The sequence below is a fragment of the Aythya fuligula genome, chromosome 2 (genome assembly GCF_009819795.1).
Source record: "Aythya fuligula isolate bAytFul2 chromosome 2, bAytFul2.pri, whole genome shotgun sequence".
In the NCBI taxonomy this organism is placed as follows: domain Eukaryota; kingdom Metazoa; phylum Chordata; class Aves; order Anseriformes; family Anatidae; genus Aythya; species Aythya fuligula.
Window position 1 is genome coordinate 38,970,330 of NC_045560.1, and position 21,590 is coordinate 38,991,919.

General features: G+C 36.8%; 1 protein-coding gene across 1 annotated transcript in view; it reads left to right on the forward strand.

The window, feature by feature from the left end:
• Positions 1-21,590, forward strand: part of KAT2B (lysine acetyltransferase 2B) — a gene marked incomplete at its 5' end in the record, with an annotated part of 42,602 nt that overhangs the window by 15,436 nt on the left and 5,576 nt on the right. Inside the window, 9 exons of the mRNA XM_032180682.1 lie at positions 146-327; positions 2,598-2,789; positions 5,494-5,600; positions 7,380-7,505; positions 10,099-10,235; positions 11,654-11,862; positions 14,861-14,987; positions 18,101-18,211; positions 19,947-20,090. Coding sequence (XP_032036573.1) covers positions 146-327; positions 2,598-2,789; positions 5,494-5,600; positions 7,380-7,505; positions 10,099-10,235; positions 11,654-11,862; positions 14,861-14,987; positions 18,101-18,211; positions 19,947-20,090 — 1,335 coding nt within the window. The remainder of the gene's footprint in view (positions 1-145; positions 328-2,597; positions 2,790-5,493; positions 5,601-7,379; positions 7,506-10,098; positions 10,236-11,653; positions 11,863-14,860; positions 14,988-18,100; positions 18,212-19,946; positions 20,091-21,590) is intronic.

Sequence of the window (21,590 nt, forward strand, 5' to 3'; positions counted from 1 at the left end):
CTGGTATTTGTTTTCTTTCCTGTATCTTTTCTCTTGTCCATGGTTAACAAACTTGAAGTGATAAGTGTTCCAGGACAATTCTACAAAAAAAAAAAAACCAAAACATAAAAGGGTAAATAATTAAACATTCTTCTCCTGTTTCAAGGGTGTGAATAATTTTGTGCAGTACAAATTTAGCCACTTACCTTCAAAAGAAAGGCAGACAATAGTGGAACTGGCTAAAATGTTTCTGAACCGCATTAACTACTGGCACCTGGAGACGCCTTCTCAGCGGAGACTACGATCACCCAATGATGATATTGCAGGATATAAAGTGAATTACACCAGGTAATTGTGCTTTTGTTTGTTTAATGACTTGCTTGCAAAAACATCATGTACACACAGCATATGTACATCGTAGGTGCACCATTCCTGCAGTCTAAGCTTATTGAAAACATGATGACTTTAGAGAAATCATATCAGAGTTGCATACACATCATTGTGTTTAGAAAGGAGTGCTTTATCAGCCAAGAACAGGGATTAGTGACCTCTGAGCAGATATATCTAACAACCCTTTTACAACTCTTGTATTTGCAAAGTTGCTCTCAGTCTGATTAAGATAAGAGCCTTCTATAAGTTCCTTATTTTGTGTACTAAAAATTCAGGCAAATTGTTATTCAGCTTTTTTTTTTTTTTTTTTTTTTTCCCTGAAAAACCTCAGCTCCATAAAAGAGAAGAGTAAAAACCCATGTAAGTTCAGACTGTGGCTGGTGATGCTGCTCCGTGTCTTACTGTGATGCTTTCACATGACAAGTCCTGAGATCGTGTGAGGCAGGGCACTGATCCATATGCTGTCCCTCTGCCAGTTCACACCTCTTCCACAAAAATGGAAGGGTTTTAATTGTTTACTAGCAGGTGTTATGTCACAACTGGTAGACCCTAACCTGACATAAAGCCTGTCCATAAAGAGTTATCTCGTCAAGATTTGTCCATGCACTGCAACATGAAGTTGCCTTCCATTTAGTAGCACAGCATCCTGGTTGGTTTGACTGAGACATTATTTTGCCCAGATCGCACCTGTGCCACTGGGAGACTTGGCAATTTACAGACTTGTCTCCTTGAATGACTACCTAAAGTCATAAAGCAGAGGAGCTGATGATCCATGGGGCTCTTCATTTGGCACATCTTCACCCTCAGTTTGTGTCTGATAAAGATGTAGTAACCATGGTTGGCTGGAGTCAACATTTTCAGGAATCAATATCTAGCATTGGCTCTGGTTGGTGACTTGTGTTGTTAATCGTTTTGTTAACTGCAGTTTCTCAACCCTTCCTGTCCACAGTCCCTAAGGCTTTCTCAGACCAAAAGTGATGCCTCTTTCCATCTAGTTCCAACTTCTCAGATTAAGCTTCTTCCTTCCTCTCGGCTCACTCCCTGCCCTGTCACTAGAGACAGTGCTATGGGTGCTGAGCAAGTAGAACCTGTACACCAAAGGCACACAGTGTGAATTCCTGCACTGAATTGAAACCTGGATGATTTTAGTGTACCTTTATAAGTTTTACACGTCCTTGTGCTTTGAGAAGAGTGCTTTATCAGCCATGGGCATAGAGCAGAGGCATGTGGACAACTCTATCTAACAACGCTTTTGCATCTCTTATGTTTGCAAACTTATTCTCAGTCTGACTAAGATATGAGATCTTGGCAGAGGGTTTTGCAAGAAGCTGTACTTTAGAGAATGAGACAAGCAGTGTAGAAGCCAGCGCAATGTATTTATGTCCATATATCCAGTTCTTGACTTTTCTGTTTTTGTTGTTGGAGTTTTCATAATGGTTGTGGTCTGATTCTCTTAAAGGTACAGATACAACTGGCTCTGCTCACTTACACGCGGATACTGAAACCTTAATCATAAAATTAAAATTATAAAATCATGACCTACATAGTGGATGTGCTCCTGAATTACCTTTTCAGTACCATAATCCCTTTTTCCAAGAACAGTAACATGACAAGCTATATTTTAGTACGTAGTTCTTAACACAAAACTCTTTATGAAGAGAGTTACTGGTAAATGAGAGCATTGAGTCAGGGCTAGTGCAAAGAAGCCAGCTGGTGGGAGACCAGGATGCAAGTGCAGTTGGTTTGGGGTGGAACTGGTTAGAAATGTCACTTCTTTTGTGTATATGTAGGGAAATGTAGAAGTTTAAAGAAGGGAAAATGGGACAGGGTAGCGGTGAAATCTTTGGACTCACAGGCAAGAGATGCAAGAGGTTTCATTAATGACTCATGGAGAGAATCCCTGACATCAACACAAATTTTATGTGATATATGGGTATTGTCTGGCACAAGCACTTTGTGGAAACTGGGGCACAGACAAAAAGAATATATGGAGACTTAAAAGGACTTGCTTGCCATTTTTCTTAAATAAAAAAGGAAAAAAAGAAAAAAGAAAAAGAAAAGGCAATATAAATGCCACTTAACTCTGTCCAGACTTGATTTGGAACTGATTGGTACTTTCATATAGCTCTCAGATGCATTATAAATGATGTAGGTAGTGCTTTTATTGCATTAAGTTATTAATTCATATGTTAGATGGTGGTAATTATCTGTCTTTTTCCCCCTCACAGGTGGCTTTGTTATTGCAATGTCCCTCAGTTCTGTGACAGTCTACCTCGGTATGAAACCACACAGGTTTTTGGTAGGACGTTGCTTCGCTCCGTTTTTACTGTAATGAGACGGCAGCTGCTGGAGCAGGCCAGGCAAGAAAAAGACAAGCTTCCTCAAGAGAAACGAACACTAATCCTCACCCATTTCCCAAAGTAAGGGGTCATAATTTAACTGTGTTCAAGGCTAACTGCTAGCATGCAACTTTGACATGGAAATGGAAAAGTTTGAATAGGTTTCTTATCTGCAGCTTAAAATCATTCATTCTTTTATTCAGTAACAAATAGATACTGCAGCTTTTTTTCTGCCATAGCTCAAACTAGTGTATTTTATTTACACAACAATTTGCTTTAGTTTGTTCGTGGGCTTTTCTTTTTAAGTAGGATTATTCATCTAGCCAGGGGACTGAAATGTATTAGAATTTATTATTGGTCACTTACCTTATTTTCTGTAGACCTTGGAAACAACATAGGTCAAGCTCTCCAAAAACACATGCTTGCCTCTGCTTTTGTGATGGAGCAGAAAAAAAATGGGGTGTGGCACTGGAGTTTATTTACAGTTAAGCATTTCGGTTTAATGCAAGATAGTAGCAGGGAAGAAAGTAGTCACCCCACCTTCAGAAGAGATGAAAAGATAAATGATGAAATATTAAAAAAAAAAAAAAAAAAAAAAAGCAGATGGTAGTCAATGTGAAGCTGCATCAGTGAATCTTAAACTCATAAATTTAATATTGATCACTTGATCACTTGTTCCTGTACTGGAGTATTGATGATAATCTCTTATAATTAAACAACAATTGGATTTAGGTGTATGTGGGAGAATGAGTTTTCCTGAAGCACGCTCAACTTTGCTAGTCCTTTTTTGGTCCGTTTCAAATGAGCTTTTTAGTCCATTTGAGAAGTTTTACTGGTGGTTAAGGGTGGTGGTTTCTGGATCATTCATTGTATGCTTCCTGATAAAATAATGTATCACTTTAAAATCATCCTTATTCTACCAAGGTTGGCTTGGATCTGCATCCCATATTTGAAAATCGTGTCCTTCCTTTTACAAGAAAGAAGCTGAATATACCAGCAGGCTGGTGACACTGATGGTGTGCAGGCTACTGTCTGGGGCTTAAGAAGTTTAGTGCTCAGGGGAATGAAAAACAACATGAGCTTTCCAAACCTGGGTAGATCCATTTTTTTTTTGGCCCCTACTATTTTTAGTAGTGCCTTTTACTGCTCTGAAGAGTGTAAATTGTCTCTGGGTTAGACTGTTACAGGAGTGCTTGGGTACATTTGAGAATAAGCTCATGATCTGGCCCTGAAATAGGTGTAAAAAGGATTTAACACCACATTGGTACAAGGAGAAGATATATGGAGAAGAATGCTGTGCTTACAGCCCTACATTTCCACTGCCTTCTGCAGCCTAGAAAAGTAATTTGGACAGCATTATTATTCACTTTATTTCCTCTTAATATTCAGCTCTGAAAAAGAAGGAAGAAAAACACTGTTTACTGATGGCCTGTGTGAAACACAAATAGTGTTTTAAATTTTTTACAGGCTGTACTTATCTCAAGCATTTGTCTCTCCGATGGCTGATGTTATGCAGAATGGAGCACCTCCAAAGTGTCTTCCTTGCTTGCCGGAAAGTTGAGCAGCTGGGGTTCAAAATAAATATTTTTAGGAACTTGTGTTATGACACAGCTGTAAGTGTGCAGGTAACCAGCAGCCAATAAATAAGAATGAGAAATGTTAACTGAGGAGGCTTTCCAGGACTGCAGTTTTCTGAGTCCCTTTGGCACAATGCTGATGTGAGCACACGCAGGCTGTGTCTGTATGAGCCTAGGAAACAGTCAATACAGGGGCTGAGTGCAGAGTTGCTGTGCTCCTTGTAAATGCAACTTTTGCTGAAGTGTAATTTGTGCTTCTGCTCTGTCACGGATGGTCAAGTAGCTTTTTAGCCATTATCAGCTGTATAGATAGCAGCTAGCACCATATATTGCTGTGCTTAGATATAAATGTGCTACATATAAGACACATCAGCAGGATTTGAAACTGAAAATCCTCACTCTGTTCAAGAAAGTCTTACTCAGCAGTCCTGTTGCTTTCAGCTGGACAGTTTCTTTATATGCAGAGAGTAAAAAAGTGTCAGGTAAACTTCTGGTCTGAAAACCATTTTGTGCAAGATAGGATAAGTGGCTATCTTGCTTCAGAAAGGGAATTGATGTATCAGCTACGTGAAGGCAGGATTACTGGGTACTCTGCTCTGTGGAATTTTTTCTCTTGCAGTAGTACTGAGAGAGGTTTGAAGTTGCATCATTTCTATAAGCATACTGAAGTAAGATCAAAAATACTGTTATGAAAGCACAAACGTGCAATTAAATGTTTCAGTAACACACTTAGAGAAATGGAAATGTCTTCCTAAAAGCATTGTTAGTAATTAACACTGGGATTTTTATAAATCTGTATGAGGCAGGAGGTAAGTGCTTCTGCGAAACACCAGTTTATCAAGCTAGGCATAGTTTGTCATCACTGTATAACATCAGTATCTTAGAATCTATCTACTTATTTTTTTATTAGTGCTTAATTTTGTTCTGGAAAAATAGTTTCCTCCTGTTTCATTCTGCATTTTCAAATTATATGCATATTATTTATAATTAAACATAAATTTTCATAGGTAAAATCTCTCTAATGGATTAAGATACTTAATGTCTGTTATGGTTTGTGACTGTGTGTGTGGTTTAAAGGAGTTGGCCAATATTTTCTTACAGAATCATTAAATACTTTTAATTTTAAAAAGTTGCAAATGCTTATTCTGAAAAGTAACGTGTTTTGAATGCTCCTATTAACTTAATATTTTGTCTGTTTTTGTGCCTAGGTTTCTGTCAATGCTGGAAGAAGAAGTATATAGCCCAAATTCGCCTATTTGGGATCAGGATTTCATTGTGTCTACTTCCAGAACTGGCCAACTGGGAATCCAGACAGGTAAGATGCATTTAGTGATGGGATTAGGCAGCACCTGGTATAAAGTACAATATACTCGTGCAAGCGATGAATTCTAAAGAGTCATAATTAGATATGCAGTTTTATCAATAGCAGGCTATACCAAAATCAGTCTGCCTTGAGTAAGCACAGGTGTTTGACACTCTCGTGCTTCTTCATATAAATATCCCATCCTGATGATGGAATCTGGCTAGTCCAAGGTGCCTGTGGAGCAGACTGGCTGCTGAGGCATTATCTCCTGGGTATGCAAGTGGCAGAAGTGCTCTCATGATGAGTGAGTATGAATGGTCTGTGGGTAAATGGCTGCAGGACAGCTGTCCGCTTGCATGAGGACCCTGCACCAGTCCTCTGGCTCCTTAGCAATATCTTACCTACTGCATCAGATGTCCCATTGCCTTTGCACATATACCCATGATTTTCAGGGTTTTGTATAGCTTTTCCTTGCTTTGTTTCCTTTTAATGTGGCCAATCAGCTGTTCTGCAGCTTTATGCACTTATTTTCTGTTAGGGTGCCTCAGAGGTCCCTTAAAATTGCAGGAAGACATTGACAGTTTTCTTTCCCTTTCCCTTTCTCCCACTCCTTTCTGCTCAACACTATTTAAAATCTGTTTATGCAGTTTAGGGGTTGATTTGAATTTTCAGTTTTTTAGGAAGTGAAGACTGGAGTTATTTAATTCAGTATTTTGTAACCATTGCTGATTATCAGTTGATGAGACCATCGTGTTACCAGAATCTGATAATGAATTTCTGAGAGTAATAGGGAAAATTCCACTGTGACAGAGGCAGATTTTTTATTTTTATTTTTTTTTCTGGTCAGAAATTCCTAGTTTGCTTCATGAACTGGAGAATTATGCCTTAGGCACAAGTTCATTACAAACCTAAAATCGTCTTGCTCTCAGAGTTCATTCTGTCATGTACATTTCTGCAGTGCTTCGTTTTAATTTGCACCTCTTAAGCACTGGATTCTTGGCATGAATATGGCACAAAAGAGCTGTTGCTGGTGATGACACCAGGATAAAGGCATGCAGAGAGAGAGACTGCAGGTGTCCAGACTATGAGCTGGCACCTCATTCCCCCTTCCCCCTCCCTTGTTGGCTTTTCTGCCAAAAATCCTGACACAGATGAACGTTGAGTGATTTGACACGGATGCTTTTTTTTTTTGTTGTTGTTGGCTGTGGTATTTTTTATTTTTATATTTCATTTAGAGAGAGGTTAGTCTGTGGCTTTCTGAAAGAGTGGTTTCATTCTCTAAACTGGTGCAACAAGTTCTCCCTTCACTGAGTTTGATTTGTCCAACCAGCCTTTGAATGCTGTTAGAGTGGACAGCTGAAGTTGAATGATGAGTTTTTACTTTTCAATAGACCCCTACAAAAAGCCTTTTCATGAGGCTGAATGCCAGCAGCCTTGGCAGGTATGTGAAGGAAGCTTGTTTTCTTAACTCGTGCTCAGCACTGCGGAATAATAAAGCCTGATATTTGCAGTGAAGTAAAACTAATGCTGTCATCCAGCATTGATACAGTTCCTCATTAAGGAGAAGTTTAGAAAAATATGTTGAGGTAAAGTTCTAACGCCTCTGCTTGCCCACCAGTGTCATTGGTCTTTTGCATGTTGCTAGTGTTATTTTGCAGGTAGGTCACTGTGAAGCTGGGTCTGGCATCATGACAGTCATTTGGTCAGCACCATAATGAATTTATGTCCTGATGTCCTGATTTATTTTTTTATTTGTGTGTGCATATGTTTGTGTCTTTTATACCATTGCAGTTATTAATCCTCCTCCTGTTGCAAGATCTGTTTCGTACAGTGCAAGTCCTTCATCTCTGGAGCAACCCAACAGTGGAAATATGAGTCCTGCTTGCAAAGTTTCTTCTGTCCTTGACCCAAACCTAGGTAATGAAGAGGGAGACTCGCTTTTTTTCTTTCACTGATGTTATCAATAGTTGTAGTAGATGATGACCATCCTGCAATAGTGAACTTGAGGTGTTATTACTAAAAGACACATACATGCAGACACACAAAGTTTTTCTCCACTATGGTAATGTTTAACTAGCAGAAATTGCAATTGTATTTGGAAAACAAACAACAACAACAATCTGTATGTTTAAATTCTATTCAAAATTAGAAGAGTTCTATAGGTGACGGAGGTTGTTGAAAATACTTGGCTTTACTTGGAGTACGTGTATTACAACCCATTAAGAAAGGTTTTATTTAAACAGAAAAAGCAGAGTAGAAGGGGCCACTGCTTTTTCATTATTTATTTATTTATTTGTTTCTTTCTTTTCTTTGATCTTTCAAGGTACTGAAATAGCAAATGAGTGCTAAAATAAAGAACACACACACACAAGGTTAAACACAAGACCTGAATGAGGTCAGATTAGAAAAATTTTTCTGAGGGGGGAAAAAAAATAAAAGATGATGAATGCATAAATTCTCCTTTTTCAAACACCTCAGGATTAATGAGCCTGTCAAGAGTTTGTAGGTCAGAGGGATGATCGTGAGCTCATGTAAAGTAAGTCCTTAAGGAAGCTGAAGAAGCTAAATGAATTGTTAGCCTCAGTGTTTGCTACAGAGGAACTTAAAGAGGCTCCTGAACTGCAGCTTCCTTTCTGAAGGACAAGTTGGGAAATGGCCTTAAAAGTGGGAATGAGAAGATTTTTCTATTACAGATCAGTAAAATGAGTAGTAAGTAGTCACCTGAAAAAGAATAATATATTTATATATATATATTATTTTCATTTTGTGAAATGAAATATGCAATTAGCAAACAAATTAAATTGTGCAGCTGAACTGTCATTTGATTTGCCCTCAGTACTACAGAATTGAAACACCACAGATGCAAAATTGTTTTTTTAAAGACCTTCCAAGAGAATGCAGGAAACTGTAAATTGTAAAACTCCTATTTCAAACAGTTAGAAGAGATGATCATATGTGAGTAATATGATGTGGAAATTCAGTATGCATTTTGCAGAACTCACGAATTGTACGTATCTGTGAAGGAATTGGTGAGCATTTGGAAAGTGTTTTGAATGACCCTGTGAACCTGGATTTCCAGAAAGCTTTTGCTGAATTACTTAAAATAAATAAATCTGATAATCTGATTTGAGACAATAAATTAATCTGTTAGGAAAATTAAGAGAAGTTCATTCAAATGAATAATTGTTTAAAAAGTAGGAAATTATAGGAATTAAAGTTTCCACAATGAAAGGCGGTTAACGGTAAAATTATATCACTAAGAAAATACTGCTTGAAAGTGAAAAGGGGAGTGAAAAACCTGATCCTCATGGACTTAAAGCACTATACCTGTTGCAAAACAGTCTGTACAATATCTGAAAAATAGTGGGCCCTAAATTATCTGGCTGTTTCAGAAAGGAGATCTCAACATTATTTTGGATTTTGCTTAGGAGAAAACTACAAAATAGCTCATGAAGTGCTGTTCACAAACTCAAAATTACGTGTTCTGGCTCTGACAAGGACCAGTAGCAGATCTTTAGGGGAAAAAAATGAGGAAAAAGGTAACCTTGTAAAGTGATACTCCTGTTTGCTTGCTTTTCTAATACTTGATGGTCTGCTGCTTGGGTAAATCTTGAGCTAGTAGATGTCTTTTTCAGTATTATTGTATTAATTATTCCTTGGTGGATGTTTTTTCACAAATTTGTTTAGTTAGTTGCTTTTGCTATATTACATGTTGGTTTGCAGTTTGTAGTGCAGTTAATAGTTAACACAGTATATTTTGATTTGGAATCTTCATATGGATTTTCTAAGTCAAACATGTATGACATGTCAGACTGTATATGCTGCTTGTTTTACAAAAATGATGAAAAAACCCCCTATAATGGATATTTAATTCCAGTGAATCACAAAATGGGATTTTGTATTATCTGAAAGTACGTGCTGTATTATGTATTGATCCATGATCTTCCAATGCTAATTTTGCCTGATAGACTATGTTATGCATGTGTGGAGTTCAAAGTGTTATCAGTAGCTAGTTATATATTATAACGCTCAAGGTAACAGTAGAAGGATGACACTTTATTAATATAGGGCAGTTTGATGGAAAGGCAAAGGCTTTCTGTATTGTGTGTGCAGCAGTAACATTGATCTTGTGCCAGCATTCATCACAACAAAGAAATGGAGTCTGAAATAACTTATGTATTGCTTAGCCCAGTACTTCTTCACCCATGATGCTTGCCTTGTTTAAGACTTTGAACACCCAATGCTGTTCAGGTGTTCTGCAGATACATACTAGCATATTAGTATTTAAGATGCAAATTTCTCTCCTACCCATAAAAAAGAACTGTAAATCCTAGCTCCTTATCAGAAAACAATTAATTAGGAAAGCAATTAACCTTCTACTTATATCTGAGAACATCTAAACTGGTCCACAGTTGTGCTCTGCTTCCTCATTGCTGGTTTCACGAACACAATGATTAAGCTGTCTGTGACAGTTTGGTCATTTCTAATTTGTCCTGGTTTTGTTTTATAGGGGAAAAAAGAAAAAATAATGAACCTTATTCTCTGGAGGATTCAAAAAGACCAAGAATTGTAGGAGATATTCCTATTGAGTTAATCAATGAAGTCATGTCAACTATTACAGATCCAGCAGCAATGCTTGGGCCAGAGGTGAGGAATGCAGAGATCTGGTCTGTCTGTAAATGGTCTTTCTTTAATAAAGGTTCAATGTGAATAAAACATGAAAAGCTAAAAGTCCACAAAACTTACCATGGTGTCAGTAAGAAAAATACAGACTTTGAGAGGATATGTTTAGGTAAGAAAGAAGTATTGATGAAATGTATCATTAACATGAAGAATAATTCTACATTTTTGTAATGCTTTGTCACTGTTTTTAAAGAGACTTGGAAACTAGTGATAATGAGCAAGCTGATCCCAGTTTATTCTGTAAGGTACTTTTGTTGCAGGACAATTCTAGAATATGCTTTTTGTTGTTAATCATAGATGTAGCTCATCAGACAAGGTAAGTTAGGTTCAAATCTTGCAGAAGAATGAAAGACACCAATTTAAATCTGCTGTTTAGTGTGGGAGAGCCAAGTGAAACAGTTCTTTGCTCTTTCTTCCACAGTTGCTCTTTTTTTCTGCTGGAAGAGAAAAACAGAATTGCGCCATGTACAGAATTGCTTGCTTTTTTTTTTTTTTTTTTTTTTTGGCTGGCTTTTCCTCCTTCTGTTCCCTTTGCCAGACTGTTTTGCCAGCAGCTCTTATTTGCCAAGGTTTAGCTAGAGTGTGATGAAGATTTGGATCCACCTACATTTCTTGCTCAAACTATATACCGTGACTTATGGCTCTGCATATTTACAAGTGCTATGCCAGTCTGGATGTTGAGACTGGCAGTGACTAGAAACCCAGCAGACAAACTTTGCTCTAAAAAGTAAACAGTATGTGCATGCGGAGATGTTTTGGCATTCTAAAAGGATCTTGAAAAAAATGTTAAATAAATTGTCTGTATGAATCTAATCTCCATGCAAATATACATATGTAATTGCCAAATATGTTACAACAAGATCAGTAGGAATGAAAATGTTCCTTTTTGTTGTTGTTGTTCTTATGACAGTGGTGTAGGTAGTGGAAAGCTCTGCTAAAATGAAAAGGTAATACTGTGCCTGCACTGCTGTTAAAATCTGTGATTTGCAATATGTGTAGGCAAGTCCATTACTACTTCTGTCCAAGCTAACTAGGCTAAAGAAAATGTGAAGACATAGTAGCATAGGCTTCAACTAGATGAGTTCTCTCACCCATCAAGTTTTGGAACTTGTTGAGATATAACCATCACTTTTGCTACATAATCTTGAAAAGAAGCTTAAATAAGCCTTTGTATACTGTAGTGAAGACTTTATATCACACTTATTTGGTGGTGTTACTTCTGCTGCTAAAAAAAAAGGAAAAGAAAAAGTACTCGTTGGCAGCTCTATTTTTGTAAAAAGATGGCTTGGGAAAAGAGGGGCTTTGTTTGTTCCTTAAGGCTAGTCCACGAGAGGATGTGAAATCTACAAAATGTGATTGTGTTCCTCTTTCATGTCGTATAGACCAACTTCCTCTCAGCACATTCGGCCCGGGATGAGGCAGCGAGACTGGAGGAGCGCAGGGGAGTGATAGAGTTCCACGTGGTTGGGAACTCCCTGAACCAGAAGCCAAACAAGAAGATCATGATGTGGCTGGTTGGTTTGCAGAATGTATTTTCCCATCAGCTGCCTCGAATGCCGAAGGAGTACATCACGCGCTTGGTCTTTGATCCGTGAGTAGCACTGGAGAGGAGTTTTGTGGTTGAGATGGAGAGAGCACAGTGTTTGTTGCAGGCAGCAATGTAGGAACAGGCCAGTCTAGGTGATGTGGATCTCTTGCCCTATTACATTTTTCCCACCTCTTCAAGCCACCATAAATGGCCAGTCTAGTTGATCCCTAAATACCATTTTGGTGGCTGTATTAATGACAAGCGGTGTGTCATGGAAAGTGGACTCCTACATATGTTGTGCTTATGAACATTAGAACTGAAAGTCAGAAAATAATTATGGTGTTCATTAGTGGTTTCTGAGTCCATACTAATTTGCCAGACTCTCCATCCTCTGTCTTTCGAGATTGTGAACCAAATGACAGAGAGATTGAAGGCTTTTCAATGAGAAGAATTTAAGGGATTTATGAAAAACATCATTTATGTCAACATGGGAGAAAGATTAGAATCACTTCTCACAAAAGTGGTTTGCTTTTCTATTTATTAGTGCAAGCTTCCCGTCTTGCTTTGGGTACAGCTCTACACCACAGGCACTTGAAAAGAGATGCATTGGCTGTAGCAGTATCCACAGGTTGCACGTGGTCCTTCACCCACCCCAGTGTCCTGATGAATTGTGCTCAAGCAGGAATGGGAAGATTTGCCTCGTGGTTTTTTTTTGTTTTTTTTTTTCTTTCTTCTGTTTACAACATCCTTTTGCTATTGATTTTAACCGTTTGTAGTCTCAGGACTGTCAGGTATCAATCCTCTTCTTTTTGCTCAACACACTGAGGATCTTTCTTGCCCTGCTGTTTACTTCATCTTCTCTTCACAAGTATCCACTTTTTCACTATTGTGTTTCTTGGAGAGCCTACGACTACTTACTCCCAGCCAGTTTGTTTTCTCAAGATTTCTGAGTGTGAGTTATCCATGTCCAACAATAGCTAAGGTGCCTGCTGTGCTGACTGCAGCACTTTGCACCGGAGCATGCCTGTAGGCTCATTGTTGTATGTCGGCAGACACCTCAAGAGGAGCTCTGCCTGAGCTGATCTCAGCCAGCTGCCCAGCCTGGTTGGTGGTAGAGCCAGCCACCAGTGATATCAGATGCTCTCTCTGTGCCCAATATTGTAGCTGCAGCAGTTATGAAAACATTTCTGGAACCATTTTTTCTACTTTTAGGCTTGATAGCATTTCCCTCTGCATTACTCTCTCAATGCCAACAAACTGCTGCTGCAGGCTCCATGCAGTCCTTGAAGCCTAGTGCTGGGGACTGTTGGCCAGGACTTCAGTCTCCAAGCACAGAAGGGCCTTCTGGGCTCTTCAGACAGAAACAGCATAGTCCTTGTGAGGGCCAGCACCAATCTTTTCCCCTCTCCTATGTTGGGGTAAGTGTTGCTCAGCTGTGAGGCAGAGACAGCACTGGGATCTTAGTTTAGGAATCTTATTAGCACCGGGATCTTGAGCAGAGGCAACTGGTCGAAGACGACAGGTTTCCCAATAACTAAATATCAAGACAAATTGTGAAGTAGTGTTGTTGAGCCATGACCTTCCCCCATGTTTCTCTATCTCTTTTATTGGGAAAGACTCTTCCCGTAGGCTGAGATGAACTACTGGCAATTAAAGTGCTCTTCAGTACAGATATGTCTGGAGAGCAGTCTGTGCTTGAGAAAGAGGGCATTTTCTTGCTTTAGCAATATCCATATGTGCCTTTGCTGAACAGTTGACCCAAAGGAAGCAAAGCACATAGCCTGGACACCTTGGAAACCCATTATCTTCCAAGATGTTCAGGGACACATGTTGGAGACCTACACTAAGTAGTGGGTACACACAAACCTGCATCAGGTAGGAGGTAGTGGAGTCCAGCAGTTCTCTTCCCAATTTAATGTGCTTATTATTTATTACCTATTATTTATTAGTTACTTCTAATTACTTAATTACTGCATTTATTACTGTATCTTCTTATTTATTACTTATTATATATTTTGTTACATACTATTATACTATTATATATTATAATAATTATATTTTATTATCAGTTGTTAGTGTACTTACTATTGCCTTTGTTCTTATTTCTAAAGTGGCCATCCTTACTGAATCTTACTACATAAAAATTAAAACAGGAAGAAACTAAATTAAAAGCACAAGCCACTATATTGCTGCTTTCATTCCACAGATAAAAAGCACTAAATAAGTACAAAAAGAATGTCTACAGTGTATAAAATCTACTTCAACAGTGGCATAATGTTGAAAATATAACTACTTTTTAGACTACTGTTTTTTGCTGCCAACATCCCCCCCCCCCCCAAGATGTCTTCTCTAAATTTGCTGTATTGATTATATAATTTATATGATACTGTGTACTGTGTCTTGAATAAGCTAGATAACAGGTGCCATGTAAATCTTTCCAGACCTTAAAGATGACACTAAAATTCTTGACCCTTGACATAAGAGTTCAGATTGCACGTTGTATCTTTCCTGGTAGTAAGTGTAAGTGCAACAGAAATGGATATTTATTCTGGTCTTGATTCCACTAGGAATGGGTGATTAGAAAAATGAAATATAATTTCTTGCTTGATTAGCTGTGTTAGAAACTGATAGCTTGGCTATACAGACTTCATGCAAGGAAATAAGAATCCCTTAGAAAGGACTTACTGTCCTGTAACTCCATTAATTTCTAATTTAGTCAGGCTAAAAATCATCCTGAGAACAGCTCAATGGCACAACTGTCAGGAATAGAGTCAATGAAAGCAATGCAACTCATATTTATTGGCATTATCCTAGTACCTAGCAGTACTTGGCAAGGCTAGGGGACCTTGCTACATGAATGATGAATTTTATGGTAAATTCAAAGTGTGATATTAAAATAGAAATTCTTTTTTAGATACAAACAGCTAACCTAAAGGTGGCATATACAATTACAGTATCATCATGGAAAGAAGTGAATCAAGTGTCTGAAAAAAAAGGAGTGTAATGGCACATGATGTACTATGTACATGAATTAAAGAGACTGTTATTTTTGTCTACTCAGGAAACACAAGACCCTTGCATTAATAAAAGATGGTCGTGTTATTGGTGGTATCTGCTTCCGAATGTTCCCCTCCCAAGGATTTACAGAGATCGTTTTCTGTGCTGTGACTTCCAATGAACAAGTTAAGGTAATAATAACTCTCCACTACAGTTTATTAAATACATTTGAGTTCCATTCACCACTGCATATTCTCTGAATTTTGCTAGTCACATTGGATATACTGAGCTACCAAACAGAAGTAGGATTTGAAAGATATAGTGATTTTGAATATACTATGGAAAACCTAAACCAACATGCAGATTTAGAATCATTACAATAATAGTAGGATTATTTGCTAAGAAATAATACAAATAAAATCTTCCTCAAAACAGAAATAGCGTTAGTCCAAGAATGGGAGAAAAATTATTCACTCCTTTGTCTTCAGCAATTGTCTCTCAGTGTAGAATAACACTTATGGTTGGCTGAAATAAGTATGGTTTGTATGTGGTTGTAATTTATGTTCAGTCACTTTGTTGTGTTACACAACTTCAATGAAAATGTGATATATCAAAGAAATTAGGTATAGTTATGCATCTCAAAATAAAACCACACTATTCTGTAGGCCCTTTTTTGAGTCAATTTTACAAAATATTCTCAGAGCTGAGCATTTGCTGTTACGTTGAAAGAATGTAGAACACTATAAATATATAAGAGATTAAACTCCCTTTCCCTAGGGCTACAGGTAGATCTACTGTAAGTATCTAATTGAGGATTTTGCCTTTAGATGGTGCTGTAGCTACATGTTTTTCAGTTGAAACTGTTACAGCTGAGATGTGGATTAATTTAGAGTTTGTAGCACTTGAAAAGGTGGAAACTGTGCAAGCCTGTGACAACTTTTAGTTCTTGGGTTATATATGATTTTATACAACCCTAGTGTTAGAAAGGAACATTCCCATGTACATAGCAGTCACCTGTCATAAAAATATTTGAAGTGTTTTAGCAAATATGAACAATAACAGATCTTGCTTTAGGTGTGTTTATTCAATGCTTAAATAATTTGTAAAAGGTATTTTCATTAAATTTAAACAACTAAACATGCTACACAAGTTAAGCTGCCAAAGCTATATTTTGATTCTCAAGGGCTAACTTATCAGATTTTTTGTTCCATTATATTCTGAATCCTCAGAGCGCCTGACTAGGTTGCAGATGCACACATAATGCACAATTTCTTCTGTTACCTTTTGGGTGCCTCATCGTTTGTGAAGTTCAGTTGATTACTTCTGAATTGGCCTTCCTACATTCCTTCCTGAGCAAGACAACCCCCGCCAGCAGAAAACAGGAAAGAACAACAAAACAAATAAAAGTGTTCATCCATGGGTGTCACTGCAAACTCTTGGGAAAAATAAACTCAATTTATTTTGAGTCTGGAGCAAGAAATACAGATAAAGTTTTGCTTTATATGTGATCATTAAAAGTCAAATTGGTTTTGAGAAAGTCTGATATTATGTTATAAAATTGTTTTAAATTTTACTGTACCTGACTTAGTTTCCCTTTAGAATTCTTAGATTTTTGGCAAGCATTTGTGAGAATGAATAAATCCTGGGAAGGCTGTGGAAATAATAGATCAGCTGAAAATATTTGAGTTAATTGTCATTGTAATTGCTGGAATTTCTTAGAGGTAAAAATATGACGTTTGCTGTTAGAGCTTAGCTGTCTTAGAATTATTGAAATAAATTGCAATGGCTCAGGTGTAAATAAAATGTCAGTCTCATACACTGTTCCTTTCATACTGTTGATGAGAAGGGAAGTGAAATGCTTGGATGGTTCAGGTACTTGCATTTAAGGAAAACATTTTTCATTAATTTTTTTCATTCAGACTTCGTCCTCTTTGAGTTCTCAAATTTGCAATTAGAAAGCCTCTTCATTGTTTTGAGCACTTCTGAGTTCTAAGAAATGCTATGCCATTTAACATGTCGTCAGTCATCAAAACACCTCTTTGTATTTGATGCATGATGTCTGCCACTTTAACAAATGAGCATATGACTGTAAGAACTTCCTCAAATTCAGAAGAACTTATTTTTACACACACAAGGCTTCATTTTGAATATGAGGTCTGAATACCACACCTTCCAGACACTACCTGGATTAACGCACTAATTTTGTACCAAGAGTTAAGCTTTTCAAGAACATGTCATTATGAAATTTTTGTACTGATCTTCAGCATTTAACTAACTTGCTTTTATCTGGCGGTTTCCATGTTTGAGGCTATTAAATTATTATTTGGAAGCATGTATTTTCTAATTTATTTTTCCTGTTTTACATACAGAAATAAAAATTTCTTCAAGAACGGAGTACACCAAAACATTCCATGTATATTTGTATAAATATCCAGTCGTTCTCCATGATGTTAAAATTTGAATATATGCAAGAACAACACATTTTTATGCATTTTCCTGTCTGTTTTACATTTCTTAACACACAACAGAAGGGCAAGACTATAGCTTACTTGGAACTGTGAATAAAAGGAACCTTTTGTTTACTTTGGGTTGAATGAAAACGGAAGTTATTCTTGTGTACAGTCAGAAGGCATAGCTATTTATTTGATTGGGGACTCAGTAATTTTCTGCTGCTTATTATGGTAATAACTTTTTCACAATTTCATTTTATACCCTATGATCCAATCAGATGATGAAATCTTTGAGGCAGAAGCTTTTTCTGCAGGTGCACAGAACTCAGAAAAATAGAGGCCTCATGTCAGAATGGGTTCCCCTAAAAGGAGCCATTCTGACAGTCCCACTGCTTTGCAAATTTGAAGTGATGTGGCAAAGAAAGAATGCCTTGTTATTACAACATACACAGTCTTGTTATTGGTGAAATACGTCTATTAGTAGATGATAACTAACTAAGGAAAAAATTATGCACCTTGAGTTGTACCTCCCAGGACAACGTATTGCTTTAGATGCACACTTTACCCCTAGAGAGCGTCTAGGTTTTGGTCTCTCTTATATTAAAAGTGAATCAGGCAGTAGAAGCTGTGATATTTTGTTCCTTGTTGGGTCACAAAGATACGTTTACAAGGCTGAAAACAGTTTGATCTTGAGTATAGCTTACCATGTTACTTATGATGAAATCTTTAAAACAGGATCTAGAGGAAGTACTGCATTTTGAAAACCAGTCTGTAATAACTCTTGGTCCACGCTTTCTAATATGTGCAGTCTTCAAAGGCTTCATAATGGCTTTTTGCTCATATGTTTCACATAGGGTTATGGAACTCACTTAATGAACCATCTGAAGGAGTACCACATCAAACATAACATCCTCAACTTCCTCACATATGCAGATGAATATGCTATTGGCTACTTCAAAAAACAAGTAAGTAGGTCTAAGAAATTACTTGGCACAAGAAGTCAACATCTATCAGTGATTGAACTGAACAAATAGATATAGTAAAGTAGTTGATTAAAAATGCATTGTGTGGTTTTAAATGTATATTTTAAATCTGTAAAATGTACTTTGTGTTCATTTTTTATAATGATATTGGTATTTAATGCACTTTATTTTGAAGGAATCATCTGAATATAAGAGTATTATATCACTACATAATGTAGCCTACCATTTGTCAAGTCTTAAAAACAGTCAGATACAGATTAGCTGCTTCTGGACTTCATTCACTTTCTTCACTGATTCTAGAAGTATAAAGAAGGACCATACATACTCTCAACAAACTAGGATTTACCTGAACTCATGCTCATAGCTGCTTCTGCTGAAATGAAGCATGATGTTCAAGATGTTTATGATGTGCAAGAAAGATTGTGATGTCTAATCTGTCAAATAGTTTTGATAGATAACTAAGCATCAACTATCTAGTCAGAGGATAAAGCAAAGTTGGAGTAAGATTTTTCTCAGAGAGAAAATCTTACAGCAATAGGACTAGAGGCAACAGACACAAGATGGATCGTGGGAAATTCCAACTAGAAATAAGGATTTTTATCCTTACCTTTTATACCATGAGGATGGTGAAATGGAAAATGCTGCCTAGAGAGGTTGTGGAACTTCCATTCTTGGGAAGTTTTCAAAACTGAACACAGACCTGAGCAAGCAAATCTGATGAGACCTGCTCTGACCAGGAGCGGGGCTAGATGACCTCCACAAGTCCCTTCCAGTCTGAGCAATTCTATGATTTTATTCACAAAACTGGTACAATTCATTCTTTACACATTCAACATAAATTAAAGGTTGAGTTTGTAATTCTATTATCATACCTGTGCAGACAGACTCCTTTTCACTTCTGAAATGTACCTTCAGAAATTTGAAGTTACATAGTCTCTGAGTAAGTCTGAAGCCTCTGATTATAAATGATGAGGCAGAAATCCTGTTTGTGTTCCTGTTTATTATTATGATTGTTATATTATTATCATTATTGTTATATTATCATTATTGTTATTATTATTACGAATGAAGGTTTCATAGGTATCACTGCAACAGAAGAATAAAAGTGAGAGTCTTACCCTGTATTTTAGTGTCTTGATTAATACTTGTCAGTTTCTTATCCTTTCAACTTAGAATTGTATGAAGACTATAATGTAACTTTGGAATTTTTAATAGGATATATTGTTTTTTTCCATTTGAAATAGTGGAAGTGAAATGTATATATATATACATTATATACTTTTTTATATTTTTGTCTGACACTCTGAAGTTACTGTAATCTTTGGACAAAGGTTTCATTGACTTCAACACTGACTTTTCTTGCTTAATGACTTACAGGACTGTCATACTTTAATATTAAAATGCCAAACTTTTGAAAATGTGTCTGCAGTAAAAAACTTTTCCTCCGTCTCCCATACCTCCCTCTTCTTCTTATATATATGTGTATATATATAAGCAATTAACTGTTCTTGTATAAAGTAACTTCCATAAGAAGGTGTTTGCAGCACTGTGAGCCTTGATCTGTAACTCTTTCCATTGTATTATCTGTATTTTATTTTAACGTTATGATGAATTTAGTTCTAAATCATCATAGCTTTCTAATTAAAAAAAAAAAAAAGAAAGAAAGAAAAAAAAAAGAAAATGGCATAATAATAACTTAAGTTTATTTCTTCTTTAGGGTTTCTCCAAAGATATTAAAGTACCAAAAGCAAAATATGTTGGCTACATCAAGGATTATGAAGGTGCCACATTAATGGGATGTGAACTAAATCCAAGGATCCCCTACACAGAATTTTCTGTTATTATTAAAAAGCAAAAGGAGGTAAAGGCTGAAATGAAACACTGAACATAATAATCTGTTTAGATGTTTAGAACTATTGTTTAGAAACAGTTTAGCTAGCATCAAGTTTTCTCTGTTCTTCTCTTAGGTGCTTTAAATATTGGAGTGCATATTTTAAATTTGAGAAATACTTTTAATCAAGTCTCAGTGCCATAATTTTGTAGTTTAGGAATTAAATTCTACCTTACTAGCTTGGGGTAAGAAATGTTGAAAAGTAATGATATTTTGAGTAGTATTTAATAGCTAATTTTATTAGTTTCAGATAACAGATTTTTTCTGAGACTTAATTTGTTTTGCAGCTTTCTGATATTGTTGACTTCTTCCTGTCCACTGACCCTCTGAATCACAGCTAATGTGGGCTGTCTTTTAGTTATTCTATCATAATTTTTCATATAATAACACAGTTTTTTCTAGCAAAATAATTAATACATTTCCAGTTGTGTTTAGATACCTTCCTATTTAGATACCTTCTTGGATATTTAAAGAAATTTGAAATTACAAGTTTAACTTTATTCTTTCAAAGGTTATTAAAATTCATATTTTTTTTTTCTTTCCTGTTAAAATGCTAATTTTAGTCATGGTCCAGTAGAACTACTCAACCCATGCTAGCACAAAAAAAGTATCTGAGGGCTAGGACCCAATGGAATGGCATGAAGCTGTATCTGTGGAAGTTCACACTGGATATTAGGACAAGATCCTTCATTGAGAAGGTGGTCAGGCATTGGAACAGGCTTTCTAGGGAAGTGATCATGGCACTGAGCTTGCCAGAGTTCAAACAGTGTTTGGACAGTGCTCTTAGAAATATGGTTTAATGTTAAGGTTGTCCTGTGTTGAGCCAGGAGTTGGACTTGATGATCTTGATGTGTCCCTTTCAACTCAGGATGTTCAATGATTTTAGTTTACAAGTGTTTTTTTTTAAACTCCACTTATTAGGAAGGCTTTAAAACTAAAGCCCATATAGCACAGATCATGATTTTAGCCAATTTTTACCTCTCATTTCTGCTTGGTTGGGTTACTCTTCAGATCCCAGTCATCTTACAGATCTATCACCTTCCCTTCAGGGATAGGATGCTGTTGGGGTGGGCATGTAGTGGACTATTAGTCTTCTAAAGTGGCTTGTCTGAGGCACACCTAGTGGCAGTGGAAGCATGTAGCTTCCAAAAGTTAGTTTTGAAGTTACAACACATTCTTCACTCTCTTATTTGGTGTGCATTCCATGTTGTCCCAATCAGTTGGAGACATTCTCCTTGGAGATGAAGTGCCTTGAACCTCTGGACATCCCATGTCTACCATTATCAGAAAGCAAGCTGTTATTATACAGTGGTCTATTACTGCCATTGTATCTTCTCTGAGAATAAATATACAGTCCTGTGAATTGTATTTTAGAATTGCTTGTTTGATACTCAAAATACAGATGAGGCTTTATTATTCTTTCTGTTCCAAGGAAACTTAGAAATAGCCCTCATAGTCTGCAGTTTTCTC